A 16,539-nucleotide genomic window follows, 5' to 3' on the forward strand; every position below is an offset into this window, starting at 1 on the left:
GCATTCTCTGCCCTTCCTCCTGGCTTCCTGCTTCACTGGCCCTAACTCAACAGGAAAATGCTCAATACAGGTTTGTCAAATGAATGGGCTACAAGATGAAAATCAAGCTACCAGAAACTAGACAAGAGATTAGCAAGATAGAGCTGGTTAAATAAAGGCTTCCAGACTCAGGATCACTTGCTCCCAGAGCTTGGGGCTGGCCTAGCTCCCAGGTGTGACATGGTGGCCCAAGCTATGCCAATCAAGCAGGGAATGACAGTAGAGCTTCCAACGTAACCAAACGACCTGTTAGTCTCCGCACCTCATGAAACTTCCACCAGCTTGAACTGTGTCTCGCTGGGGTTGGCTTCCTCTGCTCTGTATGGACACGTTCGGGGTTGAAAACTCTTACCTGATCGATTGCTTGCTTTAATTGGTTGCCATTTACTTTTGACTCACCAAAGCTTATTTGAGTTCATTAAAACTCTTTTAAGGTGTCAATCAGCCTATTTAAGATTTTATATAGCCTGTTAGAGTCAATGATACCTGATAAACTCCTATTCAAATTCATCATGGAAAGACCATGACTGGGACAAGGAGTAAAGAACGGTAGCTTGAGGCAAAGGTTCAAGTGGGCTGGTATTCAGAGGTGACCCTGGAAAAAGAGTGGGGATCAGATCGTGGAGAGCTTTGTTCCTTCAGCTGAGGAGTGTGGACTTCTTTCTGCAGGCAGTGGCGAGTCCCAGCGCTTCCTGGGGAGGGCAGTGCTGTGATCAGACCTACGCTTTGGAGCAGTCGCTCTCCAATTTACACAAGCACGTTAGAATCCCCTGGGATCTCACCGAAAAGGCTGTTTCACTTTCCACCCCAGAGATTCTGATTCAGAACATCTGCAGTGGGGCCCAGAGAATCTGTATTTTTAAAACCAACACATCAGGGAGAATGCTGAGGTCATGGGGCCGTGGATTCAGTTTTGAGAACCAGCTTTAGGAAGAGGAGTCTGGTGGTCAAAAAAGAGGCTGATGACAGGAGGATAGTTACGAAGACATTGTGACCATTCAGGTGGGCAACACAGAAACCCGCCCTAGAGAGGGAGTGCTGGGAAATGAACGCAATGACCTGCTAAGGCCCCAGGAGTTTGGGAAAAGCATGTTTTCAGCTGCAATGGGCACTGGGGAGGGTTGGGAAACTTGACAACTGCTGATGCCTGTTAGTGCTTATTAGGCCAAGCTCATCCTTGATGAAGCCTATTCATCTTGACTTGTCAGTGCGGAGGCTCTTTACTTAAACTTCCTTCCTAGCTGTTCAGCTTTGTGAAGCCGGAATCTGCCTCTTGGACCAAAGTCGTAAAGTCTTTGCCGTCTAATCTCAAGAATCTGGATGGACACGTAATCCTGCTCTAGGTAGTTTTAGGGACGGAAGGTCTCCTCCGGGCCTGAGGAAAAAAACACTCTTTTGTGTTTCAGATGAATCCAAGAAAAGGTTGGTTAGGATTGGCTCCAGTTGGCTGGTTATGAAGTCATGGTATGGCGCTCTCTTTTAAGACCTGACAATCCCTCTCAGGTCCTCATAAGTCACATGAAATCCAGTAGAGCATTTTGAAGTCACAAAAACTGTTAAACTTTTCTTAGGCCCAGTTAGGCATCATTAAATCTGACCAACATCAGTGAAGTCACAAGATTGAACCAGGTATAATGAGAATAGAATTTATACAACTCAATGTGATTTGGTGAGGATTACTGAACCTTATCCTGTCCCTAAGGCAAGAAGACTGAAATTTAAAAATTAAAATGGGATAGATGCAAAGGTTTTTTTTTTTTTTTCCTTTTCTTTTCTTTTTTAAGTGAAGTGAGCTACCTGAATTTACAAGGCCCTTGTGTTGCCTTCCCTGAGGGCCCTTCAGTGATTGCTAATCTGATAAACTAATATGTGCTAACTTTTAATAGGTAGGCTCTTCTAGACCTGCTGCTTTCACCCAAGGGAGAGACTTGGAGTATAGGAATTCCAAGCACCAAGCTAGACCTGTGAGGGCGGCAACTAGGCCTTGAGAGCCCTCTCAGATCTCGGCAGGCAGCAGGCCCCCACACTGGCAATATTGGGTGGAGAGGTGGGTAGGAAAGGAGGGAGGACGGAAGTGAGTCATCCTTGGCTAAATGTGATAAAGTAGGTCCCCAGTCAGCCAGGGACGTCAGATAATGCGCTTTGATCGCTGGAGAGAGCGTCTGTGACTCACTTGGCATTTTGCAGATTAGATCTTTCAGAATATTTCCGTCACTGGCTACATTCAAAGCTCAGAAGTAAACCTCAGGATAGGTCTTTATGTATTTATGTTTCATTTGAAATATGTTTTATTTTTAGAAAAGTTTTTTTTTAATTAGTCACAACAGGGCATGTACTTATTAATCTTTTTTGCTTATTTTCTTGCGAATATTTTCAATTCTTAATCTCAGAGTCAGTCTTTACCTACTTGAAGACATGTGAAATCGGTAGCCATTCAGCCTTCATGTTAATAACAATAATAACGGTAATGATAATACTATCAAACACATATAAAGTTTATTCCATGTCAGGCACTGTGCTAGGCGCCTTAAAATATTAACTCTAATTACCATAGAAACCCTTTGAATTTGTGGCTCTTATTTTCTCCATTTACAGGTGAGGAAACTGAGGCACGAAGAGGTTAGTGACTAAGGTCACAAAGCCAGTAAGGGGTGGATCTGGGATTTAAACTCAGGGAGCATGAATCTAGAGTCTATATTCTCAACCCATCACATCAGCAGTAATCAGTTTGGAGGGTTAGGACAAACCATCCTCTATATCCCCATTTTGGAGGGAAACCATGATACATGATTGAGTTTTTAAAAAAAAAAAAAAAAAAGAACATTGATTAACAATGAGAACAATATGGTTTCATCTTTTTAATAAATATTATATGTGTATGTGCGGTTGTGCGTGAGAAAGAGAGAGAGGGAGAGGGAAAAAGATTGTGAATGTGACGAGGTCTGAAAGAAATATAATCATGGCAGTTATTTGGGGTGAGTGGGAGTTGTATAGGTAATTTCACTTTTTACTTTACATACTTATGTATTGTTTTAATTTTTATAAGCGTGTGATCAAACACACACAGAAGCATACACCAAGGGACTGGTGGACGTCAAGTATCTAAGACTATTGAAGAACTAATTAAACTTTTACCTATACTCACGGACACAGCATTTGGATCCCCTCAACCTTGAGAGAAAAGACCAGGTTCTCCCCAGCTCTTGGGTCCAAAGCAGCGACGCTCACATAGTAGGTTCTCAGCAAATGTATGCTATTGGAAAGTATGTTGTTTGAATCCTACCCCTGTGTTCTTTCAGGCTCTGAGGTCATTATAAACTCTGCCACATTTTCAATATTTAGGAAATTTTGAGTGGCTCTCTAGTTCTGGGGTTGACCAGCTTTTTCTCTAAAGGTCAAGACAATACTATTTTGGGTTTTTCAGGCCATAAGATCTCTGTTGCAACTACTCCTGCTGCAGTTGCATGACGGCAATCAGAGAAAGTATGCAAAGATATGGGCATGCTGTGTTCTGATAACATTGTATTTACAAAAGAAGGCCAAGGGCTGCATTTGGCCCCAGGGCAGTAGTTTTTGGACTCCTGCTCTAGCTGCTCAGAACAATGCCATTTGCACTGAGAAACAGCTAATTTGCTTTGTTTTCAGGATAGATTTCTCCTGAAGTCCTGAGGGCTTTGCCCATTTGTGAAGGCTTGAGTGAATATTGGAATTTTTGAGGTGTTGATCTAATTCCTTTGACAGTTAAAACAGTCAGGTTATCTCCTTCTTGCCATGTGAGAGATCAGAATTGCCTTACTCCACTGTCCCAGCCTGTTATGTGGGGAGTCAGTATACACTGTGTTTCTTGTTAGCATTTTCCACAAAACGCTCAGTCTTGTTTGTTTAGTTTAATAGTGAAGAAAAGAGAAGGAACTCCTGGCCCACTGCTGATGGCTACTTGCCCTGGAGGAATACCCTAGTCGCGCCACCTTCCCAAATTTCAAGTGTCAGGAACAGTGTTTTTCAGGACAATGCAAGAAAACCGTGCATTGCACATCACCAACCTGGACTATTCTGTGGTCCTCTTCTGTGCCTCAGGCCCAGTGTGTGGTTTTTATGTTTCTGTTCAGCCCCTACCCCACCTTGCATGGGAGAAAATGATGCCTCCAAGTGTGACAGCTTTTTTAGACCCCACCCCACTAAAGGTAGCCCTACTGGCATTTGGTTATAACTCCTATTGAAAATTCTAATTAAGTCCTTAGAAACTGAGACAATTAGTTATTTCTTCCTTCTAGCTCCTCTCTGGGGTAGCTCAATAGCCCATTTCCTTAGCAGGTCTCCTACCTTTTCTCCACTTCAGGGAGAGTACCCGGCTCTCCTTAAGTGTCTATCCTCCTCAAGGGAAAAGGGAACCAACCTTTAGTTGCCAAATATTTCAGGTTCTTGGCCTCCATGTTCCTGTTCACAGTTCTTCCCAAGGAGCCATGGGATCTTTATACAATCGAGGCCTTTGGCCACCCAATTATTGCTCAATAAACAGCTGATGGGCAAAACCTAAGTATAAATAGTTTACAGGCTGAGGATATTTACATCCCCCCCGGAAAAAAATTTGTAGCTTTCTTCCCTCTAATCCCTTGGAACTGATATCTAACGTCTCTTTGGAAAGGGGCAAGGAAAAATCATCCCCATCCACAACCACAAGGATTGTTTTGGAAAGAATGTGTACATTTTGTGTTCTTGACTTTGAAAGCCGATACATTAATGCTTACCTTTAACCTCTACCCTGCAAATAGAGGGGGGAATCAAAAGTGCTATTTTGCCTTTCTACATGCTCTTCAATATGCAAGTATATATTTTAATAACTTTTCAATTAAAACATATGCATATTTCATTTGCATAGCAAGCCTGTGTTTCACAGACAACTTTGTTTTACTTAAAACATGACTCCCAGAAGGAACCACCCCAAATTAAGGGCATTTTAGTGAGGGGGATTGGAATGGGCCATCTCATTTTCATACCTGGCTGCCAAGAGGAAAAAATGAAAGGCCTTGTAAGAAAAGAATTCTGTTCTGGTTGGTGAGGTCACAATGTCTAGTGGCTAAAAACCTTGAAATCACGAAATTACTCAGAGCCTGTAGTTTAAACTTTATTTCATATCTATTGTTAAATTACACAAAAATCAGTGAATGGTTTGAAAAGCTACACCATTGGACAGATGTTTACAGATGAAATCATGAGATTTACATTATGATGACAAAAATGTATATTTATAACATCCGCTATATACAATCATCAGTATAGACAGAGAAAATGCACTTAATCTTTGCAAACCATGCACACCACAGCAATAACACAAAATGTTTTTTTTCTGTAACAAGCTTTTCCACTGGCTCAGGCTTCATCCTGCTTTCCAACAGTACCTATCAGTTTTAAGAGCAAACATTTTCAATTAAAACTAAACAAAATTGAAATACCATAGTGATGTACAGACTATTTTAAAAACACAATGTACACAAAATAGTTTTACTCTAAAACACTTTGACTTCGAGGTGTGTTTTTTAAAAAAATTCCTTTTAGTTTTTTAGGTCTCAGAATTCCCAGGCCTGCAATACTGTCAGACAAAACAAAAGCTAGAAATAGTGATACAAGCTCAGAGTCAAGAAAATCCATTTTAAACTCAAATACTCAGCTTCTTGTTCAGCGTGTGGCCATATTATTACAGATGAAACTAGATTATACACACAAGCAGATTGTACAAGATATCACTTTACGGTCACACTTCTAAGCCTGTCCCTCTTGAAAACATAAATGTCACTTCCGGTCACCTTGTTTGATTTATAGCCAAGAGGTCAGTGCAAGTCCTTACAAAAGAGTAGCAAAATCCATAAAATGAAAACTGCCCAGAATCATGATGCTTGACGGGTTACATACTTCTTTATACCTTGTTCAATTCGTAATTGATGCCATAGAAGTGTTTTTGCACAGACTTACACTACCAAATCACTCTCCTTAACTCATACGTTCCTGATACTTAACCTCACTGCAGAACACTCTTTACTTTTGTTCTTTGTTAAACAAAAACCTGGTAGAAGGGTTTACCCAAAGTATCAAGGTGCAGCTTTTGGTGTTACTGAATAACTCTGGCTATCCTAATGCTTATTCTACCAATTTTTGGTTCTCGTAATTTCCTACAAATCTGTCAACATGAAAAAGAACTAATGGGCTAGAAATAGACAGCCCACCTGGAAACATTACAATAAAGATGTGCAAAAGGTAAATAACAGTTCACATTTCAGGTTCAGTTCTATCTGATCAAGAATAACTTCAGCAATATTTTTAGACACATTATCCTGTTCAAGAGTTTCTTGATAAGGACCTCACTACACAAACATTGATAAGACAACTCTATAGAAAGAAAGTCCTGACTTTAATCCAGGATTATATACCACAATAAATTCAGCAACACACCATTTAGAAGATGAAGAAAGATTCTATACATGGATTAGTTTGGAATGAGCACAATTTGGAGAAGCCTTAAAATGAATGAGAAGCAGCGCCAAAAAGATTCCAGAATTGTTGAAATTACAGTGCCCCGAATGTGTCTGGAAATTAGATCTTTATATTGGTGTTCCATTTGGAAAAAAAAAAAAAAGTGTTTTGTTTGATATGAGATACACCCTGTTTAAAACCTTTAAGCAGTAAAAGTTAGAAAAAGTTTAAAATTTTAAACATCTCTTAAATAGTAAGATATGAGTCCTGTTCTTGAAAAGCCAATATTTTTTGCATAAAACTATCTATGTTTGAGAGAGGAATTTTTCATTTTTACAGTTTGATAAAATTTATCATCAGTTGCTATTCTATTTAAATAGATTCCTTGATAAAGTCAGAAGAAAATGAAAGCTTTTGTGTTTCATTTTAGCCATTTTATGTTTATACTTATATTTACCCCTGGGAAAAAAGGTTTGCTTCCAAGATTGGGTCTTAGTGCATCATGAATAATTTAAAGTCCATTTCTTAGCCATAAGTTAAATGGTCACATTTCATGTTTGTCTCCATAACTAATTTAAGAACTTCTTAAAATAGCTAAAAACAGCAATTTCTGGTGAGTCTGGTTTGGCTTTTGGATTTCATAAATAGTCCAACCAAAAAAAAAAAAAAGACAATTTAATTACATATTAAGAGTTGTGTGACCCACGCACAATGTAACATTTAATTGAAAGGCAACTGTAAAGGCAACATCTAAACTTTTTTGAACTTCCAGGATTAAGGAAGCAGGATGTGTTTGTACACTTTCATCTTTTAAGATATGCCATCTCTTCAGTGGCGCTTTGGGAAAAGTGTGCACAAGCCTTTCTGAGCCATTTAACGCCATTTCTCTACACTGCCTATGTAGTCATTGGTGCCATTGCTAGTGTTGCCATCGTTCTGCTCTTGGCCTGGGCTTTGCTTCTGGTTTTCTCGGTTCTCCTTCTGGCTCGGACTCTGAGTCAGATTCTGAATCAGATTCTGAGTCAGATTCTGATTTGCATTCGGATTTGGGTTCTGACTCGGATTCTGGCCCTGACCCTGACCCTGGCTCTGGCTCTGGCTCTGGAAACGAGTCTGAAAGAACCTTCCCTTCAGAAATTTCCGTTGTTCCTGACGCTTCCGCCTGGCCTCCTGGTGCTCTTTCTGCCTCATGAACTGATACCTTTGCAGAAAGAGATCTTTCGCATAGCTGTACAATTCCATATCCAGAAAATTCAGTCCCTCAATACGCTTTTGGATTTCCTCATTGATCTCTACGCTAGAGGCCCTAGTGGTATTATACTGGGTAAACGGCGAAATAAAGTTCATGTTGAAGGTTTTCTCAAACAGATACTGGGTCTTCCGCTGAAACTCAGTGAGGCCAAAGAACGCCATGTGCTTCAGATTCGACTTGGCACTTTCCAGAAGGACCTTGTTTCTTTGCTTTTCGGGCATGACAGAGAGGTTGTAGCAGCCTACCAGGGTCAGGTCAGAGAGCATGCGCACCTGGCGGTTGTTGGCGAGATTATAGGGACAGTCCATGAACTCTTTGAGGGGGCAGCCAGACCAGTCATCACCAGTGTAGCAGCTGGGCAGCTCTTCAGAAGTGGGGGGCCTTCCGTCGCAGACATGCAGGGATGCTTTCCACGTTGCCCCTCTCTGGACGTGCCTCCACTCGCTCAAGTACCGGGACACTGGGTCTCGGAGAATGGTGATGTAGTGGAAGTTCCTATGGACAAAGCAAAAAAAACCAACAGTCAAAAAATGTGGATGACGTAAGTGGAGTCAGGGAGGTACATGGCGTATGTGATGTTCACTGGCCAGTAAGGAAGGCCAAGTAGGAATGACAGAGATCTGATGGCACTTGTCCTGTGAACAGTGCTGCAGTCCCCTCTCTTAGTCCCACTAGCCTGGACACATAGCTAATTTTCTCACCCAGTTTGCTGACACTGCACCTAAAGCAAGTATGGAAAGGTTAGACTCAAAACATCAGTGTTGTTTCATGCTCTCCACCCCCAGACACCCATGTTACCCATCATGAAATGCAGACTCGGTGGAAGCAAATGATTTGTTGAAGTGAAATGGAGTTGGTAAGTGAGCTCAAACTCTAATCTTTCTTATTAAATATGCACAAGCATTTTCCCAATATCCAGTATTATCTCGGTATCTTAAAAAAAAAGAAAACCTCATTGAAAGAGTGTTTGATATGATACTCTTGATTCTGGCCATTGTCACAATATGGCTCGTACGTTATGAAAGTGGAATGTAGAGACAGGCAGCGCAGCCTGGGGCCTCCAGAAATAAACATTGTGGTTAGTCACTGACTGAAATAGAGGTGGTGGCTGCCAATGGCAAATATGCAAGCTACTGCGTTGGTTTTGGCCTTCGCTCACATGATAATATTCCAAGGATAGGAAAGTTAACTCTATGAGCTCCAAAAATGTCCTATTTCTTTACCTACTGAAAGGACACGTGGATGTGAACAAGTGTGGAGGCTTTGCTGTATCTTCCCTTTGGGGGTTCAAACGGATGAAGTTCTTTGCTCAAGTAGCAGACCAGCAAACATTTAAACCTCATGCTGACACACTCACACACATACACAGTGGACGCATGCACACGTACCACACTCCAGAAACATCAAGGTCTATGATGACACGAGGCACACTCAAGGAGAGAAACAGCCCTGGAATTGTGCCTTTCACAAGAAATGAGTTTCCACCCAGGGACAGTGGATGAAGGATGAGGTCATGCAGGGCATATTATGGATGGAAAACAACAATAAACAGTGTCTTGAAGGAAACCCGGAGAAAGGCTTGCCACTTTTCCGAAGTATTCGTTCCCATCTGAGGCAGCAGTGGCTCTCTGTACATGCTTGACTGAATGTTGGCTGATGGTTTTGGAGGAAACGTTTCTCCCAATTCTTGGGCATCCAGCAACTCAGGCATCCTGAGATCTAACTCTATGTCTCTATCCTGGTGTTTCTTCTGCCAGGCACGATCTTTCTTCTTCTCTGGAAAATTCTACTCATCCTTTCAATTCCAGCTCAAGTACCGTCTCACCTTTGAGAAAATTTACCGCACCCCTTGCTGTCCATCATTACTTCTTCCTCTGTGTGGCCACAGCACTTTCATACTTAGCCTTTGTTAAAACACCTGGGAGACTGAATCACAATGATTGTTTATAATTCCACTTAAACTGTTTTCCAGGACAGGGGCTCTGTCCTATTCTTCTATGTAACCCTCATCCCATCCATTCCAGCTTTGTACCTTGGCCTTTATACCTGGCAAAAAGCGAATCTCAGTAACTCCTTTAACTGCTTGTTTCATGAATTATTTTGGAGAAGAGGAAGGAGAGAGCTGGGGACATGCCTCATGATATAAAAACTGGATAATCTTCTAAGTGCCTTGGGAAAAAAAATCACAGGAAGGTTTTTTTTCTTTAAAAAAAAAAAAACCAACAACAAACCACCTTACATGTTTTTGTGGAATAAACAAGCATTGGACACAGAAGAAGCATCTTCACTTATCTCATTACTTTTCCTAGGACGTGACCTTGCTGGTGCCACTAAAATGCATCTCTATAAGGAGTCACTGCTAGAGGAGCACCTTTTGTTCCCCAGTAGCCTTTACCAACAAAGATGACTACTATACCCATAGGCTGCCTCCTTTCACTTCCAGTTTTAGTATTCATTCATTCATTCAGTATGTATTTATCAAGACTTTATGCTAGCCCTGAGGCAATAGTTTAGTGGCAATTCGTCTGATTATTTGGAAAAAAAGAAATTTATTAGGTCCAGTGACACATTTGGATTAACCTTTCAACCAGCTTTTGCAGGCATGCATTGTAATGGGGGCTCCCGGGTGTTCCAAACCCCCATAACGGAGTCACCTTCATGCTTAGCTGACAGTCTTCCTGCCCTAATTTGTTTTATTGGCTTAAGCCTATAGTGACATCTTCTGGTAAATCTTAAGAGTGCACCACAGTGCAAGTCTGAGGCTCTCCTTAAACACTTGGCCTTGCCTTTCAGAGCAAGTGGAGTCCAACCACCAGCGTTAGTGCCAGAATCAATTTTAAGAGAGCACCACCCTCACATGGAGAGAGAGAGAGAGAGAAGGCAACACAGAGAGTCAGAGACAGATATTCAGAGAGTCTCTCACGTTATGGGTGTGTGGATCAGAAGGTCGCTTAGTGCCCGTACGAGGTAAGTGCAGCCATGCAATTTGGGAGGCCCCTGAACACTGGAGACCCCTTCAGCAGATCTTTCTTTTCACCCATCGGATCATATTTTCAAGCAGGAGGACTGCTTGAGCCCAGGAGTTTGAGGTTGCTGTGAGCTAGGCTGACGCCACGGCACTCTAGCCCAGACAACAGAGCGACAGAGCGAGACTCTGTCTAAAAAAAAAAAAAAAAATTATGGGGGTCAGGCATGGTGGCTCACACCTGTAATCCTAGCACTCTGGGAGGCTGAGGTGGGAGGATCACTTGAGGCCAGGAGTTTGAGACCAGCCTGCGCAAGAGTGAGCCTCTGTCTTTACAAATAACAGAAAAATTAGCCGGGCATGGTGGCACATGCCTGTAGTCCCAGCTACTCAGGAGGCTGAGGCAGGAGGATCACTTGAGCCCAGGAGTTTGAGGCTGCAGTGAGCTATGATCACACCACTGCACTCTAGCACAGACAACAGAGTGAGATGCTGTTTCAAGAAAAAAAAAAAAACAAAAAAAACACCTCATGGAAAGTTAAGTAGTGGCAGGAATTGAAGATGGAATAGTAGAGGACCTGGTTGCAAAGGGTCTCAGATTCCATACTAAAGAATTCAAACTTAATTCTGCAGGCAACAGGGAGGCCTTTGAAGGGGAAGGGTTTTAGCAGGGGAATGACATGATGAAATCTGTGTTTTAGAAAGGTCATCATGTATGCTGTACGGAGACAAAATTGGGGAAATTAGTTAGGAGGCTACTGCAGAAGACAGGGCAAAAGAGAAGGAGGGGCTGACTAGAGAAATATTTAGCGGGTAGAAGTGACAAAAGGAATGCAGGGAAAAGGGAGGAGGAGGAGTTCAGGATGCCTCCCAGGTCTCTGGAGGAAGGTTTGAGGTGCCCGTGGGACATCCAAGTAGAGAGTTCAATGGACAGATCTAGCACTCGGGGAGCAATGTGGCTGAAGATAACGATATGGAACGGTCAGCAGACGTGATGGTCTACTTAGGGATCTGTTTTTAATTCCACCTGTGGGGCTTCAGATATTTGAAGACAGCATTTACATAACCCGAGGCTTCTCTTCTTTATGCTGAAAATGGTTTTCAACTATTCCTGTGCACTGTATTCCACTTTATTGGAACATGGCCCTCCAGGCATGATCTGACGAGTAACAAGAAGGGACAATCTATCACCTTCCTCATTCTTGACACCATTTCTCTTAAAGTGGCCTCAGATCACATGGACCGTTTTGAAAGCCATGACACACCACAGACACACAGTGGGCTCAGTTGTTTCGTTCTTTCACATAGATGCCATTTTGAAACCCAATCTATATTGTCCTGGACCGATGCAGTTTATTTGTGGCCCTGTTTAATTTCTTCTTGGTAGAGTAAGTCTAAGCCTGTCAAAACACATCTGGATTCTGATTATGTTCCCCAATATCTTCACCATACCTTCGCGTTTCTGTCAGCAGCGCCTGGATCAGGCATTGATCAAAACAGAACAAGATGCAGGTGAGAGCAAGTCTGTGGCATTGCTGGAAATCTCCCTTCAGGTTGACATAAAACTGAAAGGTGCTGCTGAATGGACTGATTTGATTTTAAATGAGTGAGGCGAGCTCAGCCCCAGGAAAATCGTACTCAGCCTGTTTCAGTTAGTAATTGGACAGGACTATCTAGTGACCAAATGTGTCACTTAATTAAAATGACCAGGTGTCACACTTTAAAATTGGAGTCATGACTCCCCACAAGCTACTTGGATTAATTTAATGAGTGTTGTATGCCCGTGGTGCCCTTATAGGCACAACGCAGTTAAAGGTTTGCCACCTTCTACTGAAGGACAGTTCTGCAGGGGGCCTTGGACGGACCCAGTTCTCCCCTCTTTCTTGCTTGTAGTTCTTAAGGATAACTATAGAATGTGCTGGGAGTGCAACACCCCGCGGTAGGGAGGAACTGCCTGAATCAGCCCAGGCTTTGTTCCTCTCTCCACTGGAAGCAGGATGTCCTTCAAAGCTTTGCCCAGTGAGTCACGTGGCCCCAGAGGTATATAACCAAGGACAGGCTGTGTTTCGGTGTCCCTCGGCTATGACGCAAGTGAGGCATGCATAGTCAAGACGCCATCCATCCCAGCCAGCTTTCTTGGGTCTTGGGAAACAGGCTCACGACGGAGCCTAGGCTTATTTTGTCCCTTGCAGCCTATCTGTAAGTAATAAATCTGCTTCATGTAACTTGTTGCTTTTGAGTGTGTTCTGTCTCACCAGACTCAGACAAATTTATAACCAGTGCACAGTGAACTTGCTTCGCATCTACAAGTCTAGCCAACTTTGTCCTGGCACTGATGAGCAATTGTGGAAATGACAGCAACCAATGAAAGCGTTGTCCAGGCCAGAAACTTAGGGGCCATCCTTGGCTCCTCTCTCTCACTACCAACAGCTAAACATTCCCTTAAGTCCTGCAGATTCTAGTTCTTACTAGCTCTTGAATCTGTCCTTTGCACAACTGCTTGGGGACAGACCCTCATCACTTCCCTACTGGATCACCGCAGCAGCATCCTGGCCCACCTCCGGGCCTCCCGTCCTATACCACTGCCACACCCAGAGATGGCACGCATCTGACCTGTCATTCCCTAGTTAAGTCCTCTCAGTGGCTCCCTATCAATTATGACATGAAGTCCAAGCTCCTCCACGTGCTAGAAACAGCCTTGTGGGACCCAGCAACCACCTTTCCTTCTGTCCAGCTCTGAGTCTCTACACAAGTCTTTTTCAACTGTGAGGGATCCATCCCCTGCCCCGCCCCCAACTCTGGGCCATTTGTCAATATCTGTAGACATTTTGGTTGTCACTGCTGGGCGGGAGGAGTTGCTATGGGCATCTAGTGGGTCAAGTCCAGGGATACTGCTGAACATTCTACCACATACATCCCGCCCCAACAAAGAATTATCCAGCCCCAAATGTCCATAGTGCCAAGGTAGAGAAATCCTGCTCTATAATCTTCCAAATTGGTGTCAGGCAATGACCCTACAGGCTCCTTGCCTTTGTATATGGAATGCCCACTGTTTAGGACGGCTTCTGTTATTTGTAGGCTACCTGGCAAACTCCTTCAAAACTCAACTCAAGGATTGTCTTTCCAAAGAAACCTTCTTTGACCTCCCTGGACAGAGTTAAACACGCCCTTCTCAGCTCCAGCTGCCCTGGAATTGTCCCCTTGTAACACTTATCACACTGTGCTATGATGGTCAAGTGATTTTTCTGCCTCCTTCACTGGACTATGAACTCTGGGAAGGAAAGGACCATGTATCACTTATCAACATAAGCTCCTCAGGGTCTGGCACAATATTTGACATAAAATAAGTGATTAATAAAAGATTGTTCAATGAATTTCTGCAGTGGAAGCCGCAGAGCTTAGGATGAGCTAATAGGAAGATGCTTATCTTATTCTTTGATAAGGAAAAGCCACTAGATGTCACTATGAAATAACAGATATGCCATTTTATACCTGTGACAGAGCAGCTTAAGGAGATCTAACTACGAAAGAGATTTAGTTATATGTTGTATCTGACTTTTTGTGCAGTAGCCCAGTTTAAAAGGAGGCTGGAAAGTTTCAGGATATTGAAAATAAGTAAAAGGTTAAAAACAAACACCATATTTTTTTTCATTCTTATTTTAATAGACTATTTGGAAATAAGTGGCCGAGTTCTAAGTCACAGAATCCTAGACTTGTCAGAATAAGAAACCTTTGAGATAGCAAATCATCTAGATCAAACCCTTTACTTTAAAGGTAGGAAAACTGAGGCCCCAAGAGAGAGGCAAGGACTTGCCTACAAGTCACAAGTTACCAATAGCCCTTGAAAATCAACCTAACTGTAAGGAATATTCCAGGGCTGAAGGCCTATATTTTTATTATAGCAGATCCTATCTTTGTGTCTGTTAATTACCTAGGACGGCACACTCAACCAGGCCTAAGAGAACTCATCCACCCTCACGAAGGGAAAACATTTGGCTGCTTAGAGAGGGCTCTTCCTTATACCAACTGCCATAGCCAGCAGCTAGGGGTACTTTGCACCTGGCGCTTATACATTAACTCTCAACAACCCTGTGAATCATATATTATTATTCCCATTTCGAGGATGAAGAAACTGAGACTCAGAGAGACATGATCATCTGACCCAGAGTCACGCCTCAAGTTAAGCATGGGTGTTCAGACTAGACCTTGGTCTCTCTGACTCCAGAAACTGTATTCTTCCCATCCCAGTCCTGAGGTATGAACCCAGGACTTCCAGCTCTATACATACATGAATAAAGTGGTTCTCAAATTGTGGCCCAAGACCAACAGCATCAGCATCATTTGGGAACTTGTTGAAAATGCACATTCTTGGGTTTACTTACTGAATCAGAAACTCAGGGGGTTGGGGTCTGGAAATCTGCATTTGAACAAGCCCTCCCAGAAATTCTGATGCACACACCACACTTGAGCTTGAGAACCATTGTCCTAGGCATGTGGCTTCAGAGATCAGAAATCTCTCAGAGATCCCAGGAGGCCAGAGTGTGGGCAAGCCAAGGGAGCCCCCACGTGTAAACCCTGAACTCCTTGGAGAAATAAGATGCACATTTCTGTCAAGGGCAGAGGGAACATTGCCTGAGCAAAGTTCTGAGGATCATGCTGTAAACATTTACTTTCCTTTGAGGCTACTGGTTCACAAAAGGCCAGGATAAGGTTTTCCTTGCACTACACAAAGGGGAAATAAATATCAAAGCCATTTTTTTTTTTATGGAAAAAGGCCAGCAAACCCGTATCACTTAAGGTCATAGGAATGATCAATAAAAAGTTAATTTAAGAAAGGAAACAAATTCTTAGCCCAAATCAAGAGGAGTGAACATTTTATTACACCTGTAGCTTAGTTTTGTATTTTTTTTTAAAGTTCAGCCTTTGCACATCTTGTTATTGGAGTAACGATGAGAGGTGGAAAAATAAGAACTGTGGTTTGGTGGTCCTACGTAAACTCTGCGGACACTGGGGGTTGTGTATGACATTGAGTCATTAATGCTGAAGGTCTGGTCTCCTTCCTCAGCTAATGATGTCTAAACCAACTGTGTGGATCCTCCCATTGCATGTAAACGACTCAGCAAAGCACAGAGGATGACTGTCAGATCAAACAACATTAATATGTGAGCATAGACTAAATAAAAGTATAGTAAATTGAATCAAAGGCAAATATTCCTCTGACGGGCCTGGATCCCTCAAGCCCTGCAGTTGCTATTTTAACTAATTTTCTTTTGTGTGGCCCATATAGTGGCAGTCCCCAAAGAGGAGTTCCATAAATACTGTTATCAGCGGTGGCAGCAGCCTCATAAAAGAAGTGTGAGACTTCACGAGGGGACTACTTTGAAGCAGGTGGACACTCATTTAGATGTGTTGATTTTGGTACATTTGTCACAACAGTTCTGTGGCTTAGTAGTCATGAATGAGCCGTCACATCCGAAGACAGTGGGTTACACAGACACCACGATTTCATTTGATTGTCTTCACAACACTGGAAAAGCCTAAATGATCTGGATGCCGAACTGCTTCTTTTTCTCTTTAAGTTAATGCTGTGGGCTCGTAACTTAGCCAGGCTTCCTGGGCAACCCACGAGGTGGGGAGCAAGGTCAATCCTTGAGGGCCCAGTGATCTATAAGACAGCCAAGATCTTCCCTGGTCCCTTTAAGGGATTGACTTGACTCCTTAGCAGGGCATAACCATTCTAGGCAGAGCACTTGCTGGACACAGAACCAACTCGGAAGAGGCTGAAGGGCTCATAACCACCAAACATGCTATTCAG

At 42.8% G+C, this 16,539-nt stretch overlaps 1 protein-coding gene across 2 annotated transcripts in view; it reads right to left on the reverse strand.

The window, feature by feature from the left end:
- Nucleotides 1-7,380: 7,380 nt before the first annotated feature.
- Nucleotides 7,381-16,539, reverse strand: part of LOC138378120 (heparan-sulfate 6-O-sulfotransferase 2) — a 321,943-nt gene continuing 312,784 nt past the window's right edge. For both annotated transcript variants that reach the window (XM_069463424.1, XM_069463423.1), the window contains one exon: nt 7,381-8,254. In XM_069463424.1, coding sequence (XP_069319525.1) covers nt 7,381-8,254 — 874 coding nt within the window. The remainder of the gene's footprint in view (nt 8,255-16,539) is intronic.

This window comes from Eulemur rufifrons, chromosome 30 (genome assembly GCF_041146395.1).
Source record: "Eulemur rufifrons isolate Redbay chromosome 30, OSU_ERuf_1, whole genome shotgun sequence".
Lineage (NCBI taxonomy): Eukaryota > Metazoa > Chordata > Mammalia > Primates > Lemuridae > Eulemur > Eulemur rufifrons.